General features: G+C 39.2%; 1 protein-coding gene across 1 annotated transcript in view; it reads right to left on the minus strand.

Annotated features, from left to right (window-relative positions):
• AFG2A (AFG2 AAA ATPase homolog A) overlaps positions 1-21351 on the minus strand; it is a gene marked incomplete at its 5' end in the record, with an annotated part of 266725 nt that overhangs the window by 193111 nt on the left and 52263 nt on the right. Inside the window, 2 exons of the mRNA XM_081091172.1 lie at positions 390-599; positions 18868-19022. Of these exons, the coding sequence (XP_080947298.1) occupies positions 390-599; positions 18868-19022 (365 nt within the window). The remainder of the gene's footprint in view (positions 1-389; positions 600-18867; positions 19023-21351) is intronic.

Here is a 21351-nt window from a genome sequence, read left to right on the forward strand (position 1 = left end):
TTTAATCACCAGTCAGGCCTAGGGACCACACCCGTACACGAATTTCATTCACCGGGCCCCTATTATTTATTTATAATTAAGTCTTAGATGAGCAAAAGTGATCAGTATAATTTAAAAATGTAAAAACTAAAGACGACTGGTTTCTATTACACATGAGTGTAAGAAATACTGAGAATCAAGAAACTAAATAAAGCAGTCTTCTACTGTCCACCTGATTTGCTGATGAAACTAATTTACTTATCTCTCATCTCCCTATACTACATTGCTATAAAACTCAAATCAGCTACTCCTTAAGTTGCCTTCTCATGTTCTCTGAAGGGCAGGAATGAGAGGATGGGTTCTAAGGGGACTAGAATAGAAATTAGCAATTTAAAAACTTAATGTCATACCTTTATTGCTAGAAAATTCAGTCCACTTTCATTGGCCAAAGCCTTTGCAATCATCGTTTTAGAGCAACCAGGTGGCCCGTACAGAAGAACTCCTTTAGGTGGCTGAATACCCATTCGGGTGAAAGACTCCGGATGTTTCAAGGGCCATTCCACAGTCTGTTTCAATTTCAGTTTGATATTTTCCAGTCCTCCTATATCTGACCAGGATACCTGCAAAACAGAACATGTTCTAAACATAAGTTTTCCAGAACAGAGAACTTAAAAAAAAGATCAACAAAAGAAGTACAAGAGAAGGAACAGACCATTTAAAAATCAGGAGGATCCTAAAAGAAATACCAACAATATCAAGATTAATTAAAAGTACATAAAATGTAATCTGCATATTACAGAAATACTACAGAAAAAAAAAATGTTTCTGCTTGCGAATCTTATATAAATAACTGCTTAAATGATTGAGCACACTGCTAAGTCTATCGTCTATTCTAGATGGCTTTTAAAATTAGGTTTCATCTGTTTGCAAATGGTTTGTATTAGTGACCCAAAGTCTTATCTATACACCTAATTTATTTTCGTTTTCAGCAAATACTTGAAAATATATTTCTGTAGGTACTTATGGAATATATAATCTTTTCTGTCTGGCATACTGATGAAATATCCTCAAATTTTTGTTCCTTTTCCTCAAATATGAAATGCCCCCCCCAACAAGAGAGCTCCTTACATATTATTTACTTAATATGCATTAAGAACTAATTAGGAAATAGAAAAATAAAACATGAATAACTTTAAAGAACTTAACAACTACCAGTAACATGCCCAGAAATAGCCATAGTCCAATGGAAAGGATCCTAAGCACAATAGCAAAGAAACAGAAAAGGCCTTTGAGAGTTCCCAGGAAGGAAAGATTCCTTCCAGTTAGCAGGCAAATCTGAAATTCAACTTTTGAAGCCTAGATGAGATCTAGAAATGTGAAAATATGATGTAAGACTCAGAAGAAAGTATGACAAAAATAAGAGAAAAAAAATTTGAGGGTGGGAAGTAAAATTAGAAAAGTTAAATTGAGGCCATATAGTAATAGAGGAGCCTGAAGACTAGATGAAGGAGTTTAAGAATCTCTTTATTCACATAAGAAGTCTTTGAAGGTTTTAATCTAGAAAGTGATGTGGTCTGATCTGTGCATCAGAAAGATTCTCTGACAAAAGTCATTTGAGGATAGAGTGTGCAGGGAGACTAATTACAGACCAACCACAAACATCCTTAAAAACAAAAAAAAGCGGCTTAAACTAAGGTGACCACCTGTAGATAATGAAGATACACCAGAAAGACAATGCAGGTCTACAGTGGAGGGTTCTGAGGGTGGAATAAGAAAGAGGGAGAACTGAAAAGAAAAGATGTCAAGATAGGTTGGTAGAATATGGACCACAGAAAAATGATCTTCAGGAGGAAAAATAAACAAGATAGATTTTTTTCACAGTTACATGATATTCAAAAGATGAAAACTGAGTATTTTGAATGTAAGCATCACAAATGGAGCACTGTAGAGAGGATAGGCCTGGAATGTCAGATTTCAGAAATCTCTACATACAAAAAAAGAATCCATGAGATCCATTAAAATTGCCAACCATGAGAAGAGAGATGTGGGTATTGGGCACCACCTGCATTTAAGAGGCAAGAGGAAATGAAGAAGAAAAGTCAGAAAACAATCTACAAATCTAAGAAAACAGAAGGTTGTTTTTGTGTGTGTTTTTTTTTGTTGTTGTTAATATCACAAAAAGATTACTTTTCCCAAATGAACTTGCATGTTATGGTTTTTTGTCCACAGAACCAGGAGAACGCTGTATTACCAACCATAATCCTGAGATTATATAATGTTTTTTCTAAATTGCTTTCCTGGCATTTATTTCATAAAGTAAGAATTATTGGATTAAAGGACATGGGCATTTTTAAGGTCTCTTCATACACAATGCCAGTTTATTATCCCGAACACTTCATCCATTTCAACAATAATTAATTAGATTTGGAGAGGTAGTGAAAAAGCATACGGAATCAAGGGTAACAACCAGGACTCAGACTTTGGGCAAGTGTATAATAGAGTTACATTAAAAGACAAAAACAAAAAAATGTTTGGAAATTAAGGAATTTGTTTTCAATTATTGCACTGCAGTTGGAATTTACGAGTAAAATAAATTAAATAAACTTTAAGAAAAATATCTTCTATGTGCTGGGCCTGTCTTAGGAACAGTAAAGGCACAAGGATAATAGTCTCAAAATTTTGTAATCTAGAGAGGAATAAGAAAGACACAGACTTTGTCTAAAAACATAAAATATCTTTCCACAAATTAATACAAAAACTTCTAAAAAATATTTAAAATGGTTTTACAGTTCCTAAATATGTGAGATGGTGAGGATAGCGATTTGGAAATTGTTGCACATATGTAAGACATGGCCAACGTGTCAGAATGTGAAAATAATAGTGGCAATTCCCATCTCATATGATTATAAAGATAATTGATATATAATAAATACAGAAATTATAAAGGACAATAGAAGAATTATATGTTTTCCTACCACCTAAAAGTAACCATTGTTAATACTTACAACCTTTCAAATACATGTGCGCGAATGCATGGGTGTATGTGTTTTCAATGACATCCTAATGTATTCACAATTTTATATTCATACATTTTTCATATTCATACAATTCCCAGGATTATTGTGAGAATTAAACAGTACACTATCTATTAAATTAGCTGCACTTTTAGCCAGGCACACAGTACCTATTTAACACATGCTAGGTATTATTTAAAGGTCTGAAACATGATTATAATAATTATATTCTGAAGGACTAGTGACAAAAGATAAGGATTAAGCCATCTCATTTGTAGTCCCATGAGCAATATTTAATTACCAAATTTTTCTATTCTTTTTCCCTTTGTCTGATTATTACATTTCTTTAACTAAAAGCAAACAAGTTTTAAATTTTAATTCAGCACCTGGGTGCTAAATAAATGAAGTTTTTCTATAGCTAAGATATCAACTCAAAAATAAATATAAATCAGCTTAAAAAGCTTACAATTGCACGAAGAGTCTTAAACACAGAAAGTCATGGGAAAAGTTAGTCTGTAAGAGAATAAACTCCAGCATGAAATCATAAAATCCTAGAACTAGAACAGGAATTCAAAACTAGTTGGTTCACTATCCCATCTTCAGTCAGTATTTCATCTTTCAACTTCTCTCATCTTTCAACAAATACTGTTTTATGCTCTTTTTAAAAAATTCTACAACTCTCTCTTTTTACTAAGTTACTATATCATAACTGCCAGAAAATTATTTCTACAACCTAACCTAAATCACTCCTGATAATAGTTGGGTCCTTTCTTTCTATTTTGTCCTAATGAAACAGTGAACAGCTGCTCACACATGGCTTTATAACTCTTTGAATTAGTAATAAAGTTAGAAGTGAAGGAACAGCTGTCAAACAAGCAGAGACAGAGCAGTGAGATAAATTTCCCAAGGAAAACGACCCCCACCCCCAACATCTTATAGTACTTTCTGGACAAGAATCCAACAATACACAAAAAAAAACCTCAACTCAAACTACACACCCATAGCAGCCAAAAGACCTGATGATCAGGTTAAAAAAGAAAGGAAAAAAAAAAAACTTTTATGGACAAGTTCCAAGAGGACAAAATAAAAGTTAATGAACTGGATTGCAGACATTGGGAGAATTACTATGATGGAGGAATTCAGTAGTTCCAGAGGGGCTGACAGTGTCTTTATATATCTGTGAGTCCTCTTATTTGCTAGGTGCCAAGTTTTACACTGCCAGGAACAAAAATTCTTTTTAAAGTGTTATTTTTATCGAAAATATTGCAACTTTTCATTTTGTTCATTCATGCTAACAAGTTCTAACATAAGGACAAGAAGCCAGGCAGAAGCAAGTATGTTGGCACCTGTTCCAAATTCTCTGCTGGGCCATAAAATAGCTTTTTAACAATTCAAATGTTTAAAGTACATTGATTTTGTTTTGAAATCGTAAACATACCGAATTTCTAAAGATACTACATAATGCAGAAAGAAGTAAGTTGAGAAAATCTAACCTCCAAGATCCAAAAGGAAAAACAAGCAAAAGATTTCCATAAAGCAAAATTAGGGAGCAGCAATGTTCAAATGTGTTCTTAGATCTAACTGAAAATAAGTGAAAGCCTTTAGCTTTATATAGTAAAAAGACAAGTATTTTCCCTTATGCTTTAAAAATGTATTCTTTGGAGAATTCTTAAAAAATCAAGTCAAAGCTCCAGTTCTACTATAGGGTCCCAAACCATCTACACTGCCAATCCACAATTGATTAAAAATAAAAACTTTATTCAAAATTCAAACCCCAACTACATGAGGAGTCTGAAAAGTCAAGGGTGGGACATGAGGCAAGTAAAAACATGGAGCAGTACCCTGCACAGAGGGTGGGAGGGGCTGAGTGTGCTATTTTGTCCTTGTCTTTTCTCACTGGACTCAGCTTTTCCCCTTTGCCTGTTTCCTTCCATTTTGCATAACAATGTCACAGGTAAGAGCACAAGGAGCTAAAAAAAGTGGATGAGAAACAATGTAAGAAACTGCACACCAAAACTTCCCCACTAATTGCAAATTGCCACTGATCTGGGTGACCTTATTCTTTAATAAATCATATTAAGCACCTCAATAAAACATTAAAAAAAACTATCAGAGCCAGATGTTCCTACTAATTCCTAATTTATAAGGGAAAACATTAAGATAAAAAAGATGAATTACTCAAGTAAAAAAAGGCACATATCTCAAGGAACAGGGAAAACATGACCAACTTAAAGACAAATATTTCATAATCAGTTTAATGATTATATTATAATCTGAACTTAATTTCTAAAATATCACTATATATTACCATCAAACTTACTATGAGCTGTTCTCAGAAAGCTGGCTATGTATGAAGTCAAACCTTATCTACACATATAATAAATAAGCTTCCCTTAGATCACAAACTTAAAATGGTTAATTCACCCTTAAAATGGTTAAACATTTCTAAAATGAGCTTTTAAAAAACTACTTTTGCCAGATGAACAAGTACAGGAAAAAAAAAAAAATCTGATAAAAAAATGGAAACTTTAAACAAAAACAAAAAAAAAAAAAAGAAAAACAGCAGTAATAATTGAAAAAAAATTAAAACTCACATCATGAAAATGATAAAGCTTCACCTAAAAATTCTTTGTATCTCATTAAAATATATTTTTTCTAATTTATGAAATGCAGCTGTGATCAGCAGAAAATGCATTGATTATTTAAGAAACTGCTTAGTAACCTCTACCATTCTTACTAAGGCACAGCAGAACTGGGAAAAGATAAAGGAATGTGGATAAAGGAAATGAAGAATACAAGAACAGAGGAAAAAAACAGGGATTTCTACCGATTGGCCCCCACTCCCAGGTGCTAAAGAAGCAACACATTCCTCAAGTGAATTTTAAATCACCCATAGGTGATTAAATTTTAAATCACCCATGACCAAATGCCCCCAAACTGAAATAAATCATATAAAAGGCCCAGAAAAATCATTTTAAATAGTAAAAAATTTTAAATAAATTTTGTTCTGATTATTTCTTTTTGGAAATTTGTGGTATGTGTGAATGATAATCAAATGAAAAGGCTCTTTGTTATAAAAGTATGTACCACCAGGACCTTCCCAACATAGTGCCCCATACATTACAGATGCTCAAGGTTTGGTAAAGGGATAAATTAATGGCCAAACATATACTTCTCTGTATCATCTTCAAAAGAAAGCAGCAGAAGGGTAGAAATCACAGGGGAACAGCCTGGTAGGCCATGAGATGAGAAAACTAGGAGAGTTAGCAACATAGCAGCAGGCTCAGAGCTAGTGTAAAGTGTCACCAACATGTGAAAGCATACAGACATACACATGCCTTGCATGACATTTTCTAGCCCAGATATGTCCAAATAATTGGGGTGTAAATTCAAACGCTTTCCTCTATTTCCTCTGATGGTTGGTTGACAACAAATATTTGCATATACAGAAAGAAAAACCCTCTCCTGCCAAAACTGGCCCTAGAGATGCTCCAAGTTTTTGTTAAACAGGAGGCAAAGAGAAGAGGCCCCTCTCTCTGTCAAAAAGCTGCGCAATTCATGTAAGTAAATTCTTAAGTAGTTCTCACTCTGTATCTTGAGATACAGACCAGAAAGGAAGTTCCCACATGGGGCGAATAACTAACACTGGCCAGAGAGCCAACATGCTGGGGAAAGAGGATTGTCACTGATGTTTTGGCTTGAAAGCAGAGGTATAAGAACGCCCTGACAAAGAATAAAGGAGATGTCAGAAAACAGTCCTTACAGCAGTCTTAATAATGGTGAATATTTAGAAAAAGAACAAAAGATTTTTCCTTATACCATAATTAAACTTGTCCCTGGATGCTAAAGGTGCTACATGTAATAGCTAGGATTTTCAGCTTGAGAATCAGGCCCGAAAGATGATGCTAAAAGAAAATTGTGGAGGAAGAAGTTGCCTAGAGAAATTAGACATTTATCATAAGCATATTCAAGGAGAAAGGTCAAGAAAGTCTCAAGAACTGCACAAGCCTAGGTGGTAGATAGTTGAGCAAAAATTATCTATTCTGGGGTAAAAGTTGTGTAACTTTTATCTTTTTTCAAAAAAAAATATTTTTTTATTGATTTCAGAAGAGAGGGGGAAGATAGAAACACCAATGATGAGAATCACTGATTGGTTGCCTCCTGCACGTCCCCTACTGGGGACTGAGGCCACAACCCAGGCATATGCCCTTGACCAGCATCAAACCTGGGACCCTTGTAGTCCACAGGCCCACACTCTATCCACTGAGCCAAATCAGCCAGGGCTAACTTTTTATCTTTTATATAAGTTCTGATAAGTATGGGGCTTCAGGTATTACAGGTATCAACAAGAGATCCGACTCCTACAGCTGTAGTTGATAGAGGTTTTAATATCAAATATCCATTCATCTACTCATTTATTCACTTATTCACTCAGATATATACAGAGTGAGGGATGAAGAATGCACAAGACTGACATGGTCTCTACATCGTGGAGCTTACAGTCTGGAAGGAGAGGCAGACAATAACCAAATATATTCATAATTACTTAATTTTAAAACTAGAAAAAAATACAGGACACTACAAGAGCATACAACATGCTTGAAGAATACAGCTTTCTAGACAATCTGACATTTGCAGGGACAATGAACACTGAGTGGGAGTAAGGCCAACTGAAGAGAATGAATGAGGTTGAACCATTTGGAGCCCCTAATACTTACCTTTAGTTCATCTTGGGGAAGAGATGCATATGAAAATGATAACAATCATACTTGGGGACCTGACCACGTTTTATTCCAGATTCTCATCTAGTAAAAGGGACCTGTTTTAGCTTCCCTGATCCATCACTTGATGGGTTACTGTTCTACATCCTGACTGCCTTTCCCTACTATCTCTAGATAAATTTAAAGTTGTGGACATTAGAGATATTGACACCAGTGAAAAGAGGAATGTTGTAGATTAAAGATGATTAAGAGCCACTGAGAACAAATTTTGCATGTAGGCCACACATCAGCCTAAATTCTAGTTTAGTACTCATGAGGGGCTGGAAATTTTTTAAATTAGATAATTAAAGGTTCAAATTTAATATTATACCCTTGTTAAGCTCTGATGGGAATGGATTCCACCTCTGTGGTCTTCTTCCCCAAACCCCATAATTCCAGACTAACCATATTAAAAACAGCCAAAGTCAAATTAAGGGACATTCTACAAAAGACCTGACCAGCAAACCTCAAAATTGTCAAGGCCATTAAAAAACTAATAAGAGTAAGAAACACTGTCACAGCCCAGAGAATTCTAAGGAGACAGATAGCTAAATGTAATGTGATGGCCTAGATGGGATCCTTAATTAGACAAAGGTTATTAGGGAAAAACTAATAAAATCCAAATAGTATGGAGTTTAGGAAGGTGATAGTGTTCAAGAAAGGTTTGATTCAGAATGCCTGGGTTGCTCAAACCCTGCCCATTCCAAAAAAAAAGGCCAGTCTTTAGGAGTGGCCCTTGTCAGGCATCTTGGAGATAACCTCTGGGCCTTTTAAATATTACACCTGATTAAGAGTATTTTTGTATGCCTGAGGCCTTGGGCTATGCTGTACCAGTTTGACCAGGTAAGTTTACCTGGGGTACTGGGCTAGGTACAGAAGGTCACCAGGGTGAGAAGCCCTGGATGCCTAGCAAAAGACAATTGTTGAGTGGGACCTCATCACCAAGGTGACCTTCCTCCCCTAGTATATGGCTGGTCATTCAGTTTGGACCCCCTAACCCTGCCTCCCTAGAGATTAACAACTAGGCCTCAGCTGTATTTCAGCTCCAGGCCAAGAAAAGTAGCAAAACTAGACAAGCTACACCAAGGCTGACCTCAGGACCAGTGTGCTCTCCCTTCCTCCAGGCACATTACCATTACCTTCCTCACTCCCAAGCTCCAAGAGCCCTTTCTTTACTTCTATAACTTGCTTCCTAAGCCCATTTCTTCTACAAATTACTTCTTCTACCTTTGTGATTTTATAAATAAACTAGAAGCCCAGTGCACAAAAATTTGTGCACTCCGGAGGGTCCCTCAGCCTGGCCTGTGCCCTCTCGCAGTCTGGGACCCCTCGGGGATGTCCACCTGCTGGCTTAGGCCCGCTCCCTGGGGGGATTGGGCCTAAGCTGGCAGTCAGACATCCCTCTGGCAGCCCGGGAGCCCTCGGGGGATGTCCACTTGCCAGCAGGGAGCAGGCCTAAGCTGCAGTCGGACATCCTTAGCGCTGCTGAGGAGGCAGAAGAGGCTCCCACCACCACCGCTGTACTGGCAGCCGTCAGCCTGGCTTGTGGTTGAGCAGAGCTCTCCCTGTGGGAGCACACTGACCACCAGGGGGTAGCTCCTGCATTGAGTGTCTGCCCCCTGGTGGTTAGTGTGTGTCATAGTGACCAGTCATTCTGCTGTTAGGGTCAATTTGCATATTACCTTTTTATTATATAGGACTAGAGGTCCGATGCAAGAAATTCATGCAAGGGGCTTAGCCCTCACAGCCCAGCTTCATCTGGAAGGTCATCCAGACAGTCGCTCTGCTGTTTGGTCTAATTAGCATATTACCTCTTTATTATATAGGAAGTTCTCTTACAGTTTGAATCTTGGCTCTGAATCCTTTCCTAGCCAGAACTTAAGAACCGAGCTTGCTGAACCCAGGTCCAGTCTGACTTGGTGCCAGAGCCACCAACAGAATGGTTTAACAATACTAATGTAAGATGAAAGTGAAGGAGGCATGAGCCAGGTTAAGGATACCAACTTTAAAAAACTTAGACTTCATCTTAGAGATGATCAACAGGTAGTTATACTGATGGCTTTAATTTCTTTTGGAAATATCACTCTAAGAAGTATTGGGACATAAGGACTAACAGGTGAGATCAGATGAGTGTGCAATTAATTTCTCCATTCTTGTAGAAGGGGATATGAAGAAGTGTAGTGCCACAAAGAACCACATTAACCCTACCAATAATCTCCTTTACTCCAAAGGAAAACATGTTTTTAGCAAACACTCATCAAGTTTTGAGTTCTGATCAATTACACAAGTGCAGCATTATTAAAAATTTCCTTATAAATTCAAAAGACACCCATAAAAAACCACAAATTAAGAGTTTGCCGTTTATATTTAAAAGAACGTGTTTGATTTCACATAAGTTAACCAGGATCAGAGCTGAGAACAGAAAATGGTGATTCTTCCAACAACTTTTGTCTCTCTTCATTTCTGCTCCTATAAAAGAAGTCTGAGAAAAGTAAGGTATAAAAAGAAAAGTGGAACAAAAGAGTTAAACTTCTAAAATATGTAATAAGGCTAAAACTACAATCTTGATTTTGGCACAGAGTATTTCCTGGTTAAAAGTAATCTACTTTCCCAAATGTGCTTTCCTGTTCAATTGTTATTACTTGAAACTATAAAAATGTACAAGAGAAGTTGGCAGGGAAGACTGGGATCTTGGGAGTGATAGAAGACACTCTTCTGTCTAGACAACAAGAACCCAAATCAAAAGAAACCCATTTCAAAAGCCCTGCCAAGAACCAATGTGGAATTAATAGAATTTCCACAGGTTGTAATATCTATTCCAAAAAAAGCAATCTGTTGTTTAGGAAAGCATCACAGAAACCCCCAACCCTTTGAATCTGTAAAAAGTAAAGAAAATATAGAATACAGTGTTTTTAAAATACAGAAACTCAAATTCTAATTATCCTGAGGGTACGTGAAGAGTAATTATGGTCAATTAAACTATTTTACTCAAATCTCTGCACCAGAAAAGTAATGCTAATGAGCTCATCCTATGAAATTCAACTGGCTTGTCACATTCTGATGATCTCCTCTCATCTGAAAAGGTGCCAAATGAAAATACACCAGTAAATTTTGAATATGTAATTAGTGAACCAGAAAGCCTTTTGATTATTCATATAATTAAAAAGTTTGCTACTTCCTAAAATGGGAGTAAATAAGGAGTGTTAGTTTAACTAATAACATGTGGTATACACTTAATGTGACTGCTGACTACTAGGAGGTTTAACTTGGACCCAAGTTTACAAAGGGGTTTGGGGCCATATAGTCAGTCCTGAGGTTCCGGTTGCAGTTCACTTTACAAAAGTAGGTTCACATGAAATTAAAGCTCCATCTTTTTCTTGACGTTTAGCTTATTCTGAACCAGTATCCAAATTCTGAAAACTGCAATCTAAAGACAGCATCACAAGTATAAAGATGGATTATTTCCAAATAAGAGATAAATCAAAACTACATAAAATGAAATAGGGAAAGCCTGGGAATTGGGAAGGGGAGGTTAAGATACATAAATGAATTAAGCTTAATGACAATTAATTGGTATATATTTGGTCAGATTGCTATTTATCAGTAATAATTGCTAGGGTGTAAATACAATAATAATGTAAAAATACCACATATTGAAAGCATAGTTTTTCTTTACCTTAATGAAAATTCCTAATAGATTAAGGAAATAACATGTTTCTGCAGAAAGTATAAAGGACTACTCTATATCCTTCCAGAGTAGAGAGCTTAGCACTATTACAGGCATCATAATTCCAAAATGTTATATTCATTGAATAAACAGTAAGGATTAAAATTCACTACAGAAATCAACTGCTTTATAAAATATAAAAAATTTAAAGAATGTGGGTGATAATCGAGTATACTGTATTTTGGTGTAAAAGATGACATACTTTTTCAGATATATCTGAAATGGACCATCTAATACATTTTTTCATGAAAAATTATATTCACTCATTCATTCAACAATATTGATTGGATATTGATTGGACATCTCTTATGTGCTAGTCATATGCTAGGTACTAAGGATAAAAATATAAAGAACCTCTGCTCTCATAAAACTTAAAATCCATTTAAAAAATTATCAAGCTACACCCTTTTGCTAAAAATTAAACATTTTTATAGGAAGGAGAAGATATTATAGGTATTTTTCATTTTCTTTTTAAATTCTCTATGCATCTTAAAATTATCCAGTATTATTCCTAATAAGTAATTTTGTTTTCTTTGTATTTTGTGTTTTGTTTTGCTTTAGAGAGAGTGGAAGAGAGAGGGAAAGACAGAGAGAAACATTGATGTGAGAGAAACACATCAATTGGTTGCCTCCTGCACGGGCCCTGACCAGGGACCGGGAGGAGCCTGCAACCGAGGTATGAGGTACGTGCCCTTGACTGGAATCGAACCCAGGACCTTTTGGCTCACAGGATGACACTCTATCCAGAGCCAAACCTGCTAAGGCATTCCTCATAATAATAAAGAGGATCTTTTCAGTCAAGAAAATAAACTGTAGTAGATAGTAAAAAGGAAAAGGACTAAAGTGACAATAAAATAAGATTTTAAGCTCTTTGTAATTTAAAAATTTTATCACATGATTATAAATCAGAACAATCTTTTTGAAAAAAACAACTTAGCTTTAAAAAGCAGATATTTTAGTCTGGTAATTCAACTTCTAGGAATCATAAATGCAAAGATTTGGACACAAATCATGTTTATAACCATTTTAGAGAAAAATAAAAAAACCTAAATATTTGAGAATGGAAGGGTAAAACAAATTACGGTTTATCCAACTAAGTCTATTATTTGGTCATTAAAAAGATATTAGCCAATAAATTTTAAAATAAAATGTTTACCATATAATTTTAAGTGAAAAATGCAGAATATAAAATGATATCCTATACTAAAATATCTATATACACAGAAAAAAATCTATAGGAACTATTACAAAATATTAACAGTTGTTATCTCTGAGTGAAAAATTGAGCTTTCACATTATATATTAGAATATTCAAAGATTCTAGGAATTCTTGTGGTAAAGAAATACATTTGACTTTAATCACCAATTAATTGTAAAATGCATTTGACTTTTAACATACCAAGTGGTATAATCACCATTTCAGAATGTCCAAAAAAAAGGGGAAACATTAATTTAAGTAAGTGGCTAACACTTACGGTCTCCTAAAATTAATAATGTATTATATTATAACTGGCAATATTCCCATCTTAAGACATTTCTTTCAAACTTAAATATAAATAGGCAAGTGTGATTTCAAGGTTTTAATTTCACACACTAAAAATCTTTTCTCAAAAGATGTTGAATGCTCAATTTACTATTAAATGTTCACAATTAAATAGCTACTTGAAGCAGGTTTTCTATAGCAAAATAAGCATTAAACGTTCTGCAGAAATAATTTGGAGATATTTTTGTAGATGTAGTAGCCAGAAATCAGAAGGGTGAAGTTTAGGAATCCAATTATAGAAATGTTTACTTCTCAGGAAATTTTTTACAATCTGAAGTGAGCATAAAAAGCAATATAAGAAAGTCCTTTGACCAGGGGTAACCACGCCGGAGCTCATGAGTAACATCACAGGACACCATGGCCCCATGCCAAACCATAAAGTGCCAAATGGAAAATGGCACCAGTCCATGGATTGTAAATACTGTATCAAAAGAAAATAAAGGAAAAAATCTTTCATTAGCGCAATTAAAAGTGCAGTTATAGTACCAGTTCCTGTGATGAATAAATCAGTTCAGCAGGTCCAAGAGCTGACAGCCACTGTTTAAACACATTCTCCATTGGCAGCAGTTTGAAGTTTAAAATCTCACTGTATGTTTCCCTAGTTCCTAAATTTTTTAAAAAACTAAAGTGTTTTTGGATGGTGTAGTTGATTTATAACCCTATCATCTGAAATTTTCACATATGGCATTTTATGGTTAGGCATCTACCTGACCCATTATACTATACAACAGTAGCCAATAAAATTAAGATAAATACTGCAAATAAAAGTATTCATACCAATGTGCTCAAACTTTAGACCATAAATTCCAAAGAAATGAAAAGTTTCTACTAACCCAACATTAACCATTCACTATTTCATAACCCTATTTGTCAAATTATTCTAACTAAATTAGCATGTTCTCCTACAGAGCTTTTGGAAAAACCCCAAAGGTAGGCTGTAAGTTCAGTTAAGTAAATTTAAAAATGTTTCAAAAAGAATTCAAAACCACCTTAAGTAGCCTAAACTAGCAGGAAGGCCCAGGGGATGTTCCTATCTCTTGGGTGTTGTTTACAAAATAATTGTGTTCTTTAAGTTAACAAGTGTATCACTTAGCTTTTAGTGGCTAAAACAACAGACATATTATTTCTGACAATTCTGAGGGTTTACTGGGGTTCTGGTCTGAGCAAAGTTCGATTGGGGTGGGATAGTCTAATGTGGCAACATGTCTGACAACTGGGTGGACGGCTGGACTAAGAGGATCTCAGGTAGTAGGGCTTATCTCTACTCCACATGATCTCTCACCCCCCAGGAAAGGAGTACAGACTTCTTCACATGGTTAATGCAGGGTCTCAAAGAGCAGCAAGAGCTGGCAAGACCAAAGCACTTTCAAGCTTGCTTGCATCATGACTGTTAATATCCTATTGGCCAAAGCAAGTTACATGGCCTAGCACAGATTCAAAAGGGAAAAAACTTAACTCTATCTCTTTTATGACAGGAACTACAAAGCTACAGTACAAAGGGCAAGCACACAGTGATGGGAAGAATTTGTGGTCATTATTAGAAATCTACCACACTGCAAAATGCACAAGTCCCTGCTCCACATAATCCATGGTCAAATAAGTTTCCATAACAGCTCTTTTGACACTTTAGTCTCTATATCAAAAAACTGAGAAATCCTGCAGCAAAGAAATACAGTTGATTTTATTTACACCACCATTTCCCAAACTTATCCTATCTAATAAAAGAGAAACATGGTAATTAGCATACAACCGCTACCCTTCCCATTGGCTAATCAGGGCAATATGCAAATTAACTGCCAGCCAAGATGGCGGCCAGCAGCCAGGCAGCTGGAAGCGAACATGAGGCTTGCTTGCTTCAGTGACGGAGGACTCCAACGTTCCCCGCCTGCCTTGCCGGCCTCTGAGCTTGCAGTTTGAAACATTGTAACAAATATAGAAGCTAACCAAAACCCCAGAAACCAGCTTTTAGCAAGCCGGGATCTCAGAGCTGGAGTTGATACAGAGTTTCGATTATAGAATGCAAACAAACCAGATACCTGCTTTCAACAGCAGAGGCCTAAGAGCTGGAGCCAGAGCTAAAGCTGGACCAGAATAAAAAAGAAAAAAAAAAAAAAAGGAGCGGTTGGGAGCTTCAGTCACCCGCCAGCCTGAAAACAGCCCTCAGCCCCTCACCCAGGCTGGCCAGGCACCCCAGTGGGGACCCCCACCCCGATCTAGGACACCCTTCAGGGCAAACCAGCCAGCCCCCACCCATGCACCACGCCTCTGTCCTATATAGTAAAAGGGAAATATGCCTCCCAGCACCAGGATCAGCGTGACAGGGGGCAGCACCCAAACCCCCTGATCGCCCTGCGGCTCTGTGTGTGACAGGGGGCGGGGCCACAACCTCCCTATTCGGCCTGCTCCGTTCGTGATAGGGGAAGGCACCCCAACCCCCTGATCAGTCCTGCTCTGTGGGTGATAGAGGGTGGCGCCCCAACCGCCCCCCACGGGCCCTGCTCTGTGTGTGACGGGGTAGAGCCATAACCTCCCCATCGGCCCTGCCCTGAGTGTGAGAGTGGCGGTGCCCCAACCCCCTGATCGGCCCTTCTCTGTGGGTGATAGAGGGCAGCGCCCCAACCCCCTGATCCGCCCTGCTCTGTGCGTGACAGGGGGGAGCTCCCCAACCCCCTGATGGGCCCTGCTCTGTGCGTGACAGGGTACGGAGCCCCCACCCCCCTGATGGGCCCTGCTCTGTGCGTGACAGGGGGTGGCGCCACAACCTCCCCATCGACCCTGCCTTGAGTGTGACAGGGGGCGGTGCCCCAACCCCCCAATCGGCCCTACTCTGAGCGTGACTGAGGGTGGCATCACAACCTCCCGATCCGCCCTGCTCTGTGCATGACAGGGGGTGGCGCCCCAACTCCCCAATCGGCCCTGCTCTGAGCCCAACCAGGGGCTGCACCTAGGGATTGGGCCTGCCCTCTGCCACCCGGGAGCAGGCCTAAGCTAGCAGGTCATTATCTCCCAAGGGGTCCCTGACTGTGAGGGCACAGGCTGGGCTGAGGGACCTCCCCCTCCCCCGCAAGTGCACAAATTTTTGTGCACCGGGCCTCTAGTCTTATATAATAAAACCCTAATATGCAAATCGACTGAACTGTGGAATGACCAGTCACTATGATGTGCACTGACCACCAGGGGCAGACACTAAACACAGGAGCTGCCCTCGGTCAGGGCCAGCAAGTGGGCAGTGGCAGGCTGCCAACCAAGGTGGGTGCCAACGGGGCCCCCCAATCACCCCGCCCGCTAGTTGCCCCGCAGAGGGAGGCAACTGGCGACTGGTGACAACAGGGGATGGGGAGCCTCCCAACCGCCCCACAGATCAACCCTGATCACCCGCCAGGCCAAGGGACCCTACTCTATATATTGGGAACAGTCTCTTAGATTTAAAAATTAAAACTTGGCAAGGCTACTCTAACACTGAAAAAACAGGATGATGCAGTGATGACATGCATGGATTCTGGCTTGCACATTTTGTAGTCAGCCCTGATTCTGACACTTAAAACTGGGTGACAAAGCCAATTGCTTAACTTCTCTCTGCTTCACTTTTTCTACCCATAAGATGGGGGAAATGGTGCTACTGTCTCAGAAGGATCATGTTATATACTACTTTTTATAATCAGGGCAAAAAAAATGTAGCTGCCCATACAACAGCAAGATGCCTTTTACCTGTATGAAAAGTATGATCACTGGTGCATACAGCATCCCAGATTGCGAGAGGGATGTCCGACTGCCAGCTTAGGCCCAATCCCCATGGGGATCAGACATCCCCACAAGGGGTCCCAGATTGCGAAAGGGCGCAGGCCGGGCTGAGGACCACCCCTCCCCACCATGCACAAACTTTGTGCCCTGGGCCTCTAATCCTGTATAATAAAGGCTAATATGCAAATCAACCGAACAGCAGAACAACTGGTCATTATGACGCGCACTGACCACAAGGGGGCAGACGCTCGACGCAGGAGCTGACCCCTGGTGGTCAATGTGCTCCCACAGGGGGAGCGCTTCTCAGCCAGAAGCTGGGTTCATGGCTGGTGAGGGCAGTGGCGGTGGCAGGAGCCTCTTCTGCCTCCGCAGCAGCGCTAAGGATGCCCCCGCCAGGGATGTCCAATTGACAGCTTAGGCCTGGTGGGAGCGGGCCTAAGTCATCAGTCAGATATCCCCTGTGGGCTCCCCGGATTGCGAGAGGGCGCAGACCGGGCTGAGAGACACCCCCCTGAGTTCATGAATCTTGTGCACCAGGCCTCTATTTGACCATAAAACACATTTTTCAAGGAATGGTCACTTTTAAAAGTGAAAAAAATCCATTGAATTCTTCTCACTATACGGTTCCACAGCCTACTCTGTTGACTTGCTATCTTTTGAGTCTTTTATTTTTTAGCTTACGATTAAAAAATGTTAATGACCAAGAAAATGAATATTAACAAATCTATATACAATGAGGCAAAAGGTTCAAAATTATATCTGACTCTCTAACAAGGCTCTAAGTTTTCAAATTGCTATAATGTCAGAACTTTTAAAGAGTGTCTCAGCAGCAATAGGACTACCGCAAAAGAGAAATTTAAATGGTGTGATATTATAGAGGCAAAAGGAAAGAACAGTCCAAAATTCCCCACTTCTATCAGAACACTCCTAAAACTGATAGAGAACAATCTGTTAACTCTCCTTGAGCAGCACAGAGATACAGTTCAGGAAAGCTTAATGGCCCATCCTGTACCTCAATACTACCAATGCTTTGTTCACTTTCCAAAAATATTAATATAACAGGCCCACTTGGGACATGGAGGATATAACAGATGATCCATGCAGAAAAGGTAACTTCTTGCCCTTGTGGTGATTGGATTGAGAACTTTGCAAAGACTATCTATGATAAACTAAATATAAAAAGACTCCACAATCCCTCAAGCATCATTAGTAGAAGGCATCATAACTAGAAGATATTTTTTTTCTGAAATTAGCCTAGTTGACATTTTCTGATAAAACTAAACATGCAATTAGTATACTACCCAGCAACTGCACTCTTGGGCATTTACTCCAGAGAAATGAAAAGTTACATTCACACAGAACCTGTGCAAGAATGTTCATAGCAGCTTTATTTATAATAGCCCCAAAATGGAAACAGACCAGATATCCTTTAACAAGCAAGCGAGTGGTTAAACTATGGTACATATACCACACACTACTACTCAGCAATAGAAAGGAACAAACTATTGATACACATAACAATTTGAATGCATCTCCAGGGAATAATATTAAGAGAAACAACCTAATCTCAAACTGCTCTATACTATATAATTCCATTAATATAACATTTCTGAAATGACAACATTTTAGAGATGGGTGTAGAAACAAGGTGGGTGTGATTATACTAGTAAAAGGGCAAAACAGGGGACCATTGTGGTGGTGGAACTTTTTAGCATCTTGATTCTGGCAAGATGCACAACCTTTACATGTAATAAAACTCCATAGGTGTAAATATACACATGTGCACGCACACATAAACGAATACAAGTAATTCTGGGAAAATCTGAATAAGATCAGTGATTAAGACAATATAAATATCCTGCTTGTGATAATGTACTCTAGTTTTGCAGATGTTACCATCAGGGAAAACTTGATAAACGATACACAGGATGTCCCTATAGTATTTTTTAGAACAGTACTGAATCTACAATTACCCCCATAAAAATTTCAATTAAAAAACATTTTTTTAAGTTTAGCCTAGGAAGGTAGTTTCCCTGGCGTCTCAGTTTCTTTCAGAGTTGAATTCAAACAGTATGGCTTGCATGCGGGATACAAATGACTTACACTTGGGACATCAACTGCAGCCTCCCTCATGGCACTGGGCCTGACGTCATTCATTCCCTGCAAGAAATCTTTCAGAGTAATCTTCACCAACGCAGCCACCTTGCTGTCAGGGAGGTTAGGCTGTTTCTTTAGGACTCTCCGGAAGGCATTGAGACCTACAAAGAGAAAAGTAACACAAGATTTATCTTTTACCCCATAAATACAGACTGAACCATTACCATTAAAAATAATAACAACCTAAAACCTCATGCAATTATAGCATTTCTAATGTGTTGTGCTTGTGTGTATATATGGGGGTGGGAGGTGGAGTAGAATATGGAAGAATGTGGGGGATAAAGGCAAAACTCCAAATGCTTAGTTTGGCAGGGAAAATACAACAAACTGATATGAAACAGGAAAAGACAGATACTTTATAATTGTGAAATAAATAGAACAATACACATAAAAAAGACCATAACCGTTCATCAAAATAATCTGTTTGGAGAATTTCCTTTAATAGGATAAAATACTAAAATAATAACATCTTTTGCTTCTGAACTTCTTGTCAATATATTCAAACCAGAGCTACAAGTTTGGTAAGGTATTGGCAAAACACCTTAAAGGAAATATTCAGTTGGCAGGTTGGCAATGTAGTTTTGGAATTCAAGAGGAAGCCAGGCTTCAGTGTTATGTTCTATTATAGGATGGAAGAGACCTGTAAGGGAACACTAGGGGCTGAAACCCAGGCCTCTCTCTAAGTCGTTCTGTAAAAACTGAGGTTCAAGGAACCGCTGCTCTGGCTACTTCTGCTGCTGTCAGTAATATTCTGTCCTTTGACTATGACCAGGAATACTGTGTCTCCTGCAAGCATTTGTGAAACTTGTTAGCTTGCAAGTACGGTAAAAATCTCAGACCCTTCTGCCCTAGCCGGATTGGCTCGGCGGACAGAGCATCGGCCAGCAAACTGAAGGGTCCTGAGTTCGATTCCAGGCAAGGGCACATGCCCAGGTTGTGGGCTCGATTCCCAGTGGGGGACTTGCAGGAGGCAGCCGATCCATGATTCTCTCTCATCATGGATGTTTCTATCTCTCTCTCCTGCTTCCTTCCTCTCTGAAATCAATAAAAATATATTTTTTTAAAAAAATCTCAGACACTTTATAGCTCTTGACATAAAAATAAAAATTTATGTTAAATTAGATTGTTTTGCTGTCCAACATTCTTTTTAGCTAAATGGTGCAATAGCATAGAAAACTAAATAAAACTTCAGTAAGGATCGAAAAAATGGCGGAGGTATAAGCGGACGTGTCCTGTGCCTTGTCCTGGAGCAGATAAGGGTGAGCAGCGGAAACGGGTAACATTCAGCCCGAATAGGTAGAGGATTTTCAGCTGAGAGATTGTCTGCAGCTAGGAAAGACTGAGAACCCCCCAGGGAAAAAAAAAGGACGGTTGGAGACTGCGGCTGAAGCCTCTCCTGGTGCGCCAGCTAAGCAGCGGAGACTGCGCCATCTTGGGTGGTTGTTGCCGGCATCCAGAGACCAGCTACTAACCTGGAAACAAGGGATCTCAAGCAGCGTGACTGCGTGAACTCAGACGAGCACTGCTTCTTCTCACGGAAAGGTTGGACATCCCCTAAAGGTGCGGTTTGCAGTTCGGGTTGGAGGGAGGACCGAGCTCGCGCGTGCGGGGCGGAATCTGCGCCCCACAGAGTCCGCAGCCTTTGGGACCAGCGTGACCCGCAAGTGGGGAAGGGGCCCCACAGGGCTGCTGGCAGAAGGGAACGCGAAAAATGAGCCCATAGCTGGACTGGATGTAAAGGAGCAGCCTTGGACTTTGCCAATCTGCTGGCTGCTTGGTGCCAGGGGCGAGTGGGCGCGCGGAGACTGCGCGCGGAGACTGTGCGCAGACCTGGAAGGTGGAGGCTTGCAAATTCGCACAACTATCAGGCTCTTGTTACAGTTCCCCTTAGATCCGTGCATTTGATTATTAAACCCAGCGCATGGAATTCCCCAGTTGGGGTCATTCGCAGAGCCTGTAGGGGAAGTTCTTTTTGGGGAGCCTGGGAAACAGCGGACAGTGGCAAGGAACCAGCTCTGGGCAGTGGTCTTTCCCGAATCAGTTCCAAATACCATAGAGGACAAAACCCTACTGATAGAGAGGACTTAGAGCCTCGGAGGTAAATCCAGACACACTGCCACCGAGAGGCAGAGCCACGAACTCTCTTTTGCGATCACAAATAAAGGCAGTCTGGTAAAAAAATACAACCTGCCTTAAAATCAGGTCTGTGGTTTACTGCACGGAGGGACAGTGTATCGCAGGGAAGTTCAACACTCCCCTGAATGCCTGGCAGGACTGAGGCGTGCCAAAAAGAAGAGTGGAAGATCTGAAGCACCTTCACTTCCGAATATTTTTATATATATATTTTTTTAATTCTTTTTTCACCATTTCATTAAGAACCTATTTTATTTATTTTTTTATCTTTTTTTTATTTTTTTCATCACCTGATTT

Source organism: Myotis nattereri (genome assembly GCF_964212035.1).
Source record: "Myotis nattereri genome assembly, chromosome: 5".
NCBI lineage: Eukaryota > Metazoa > Chordata > Mammalia > Chiroptera > Vespertilionidae > Myotis > Myotis nattereri.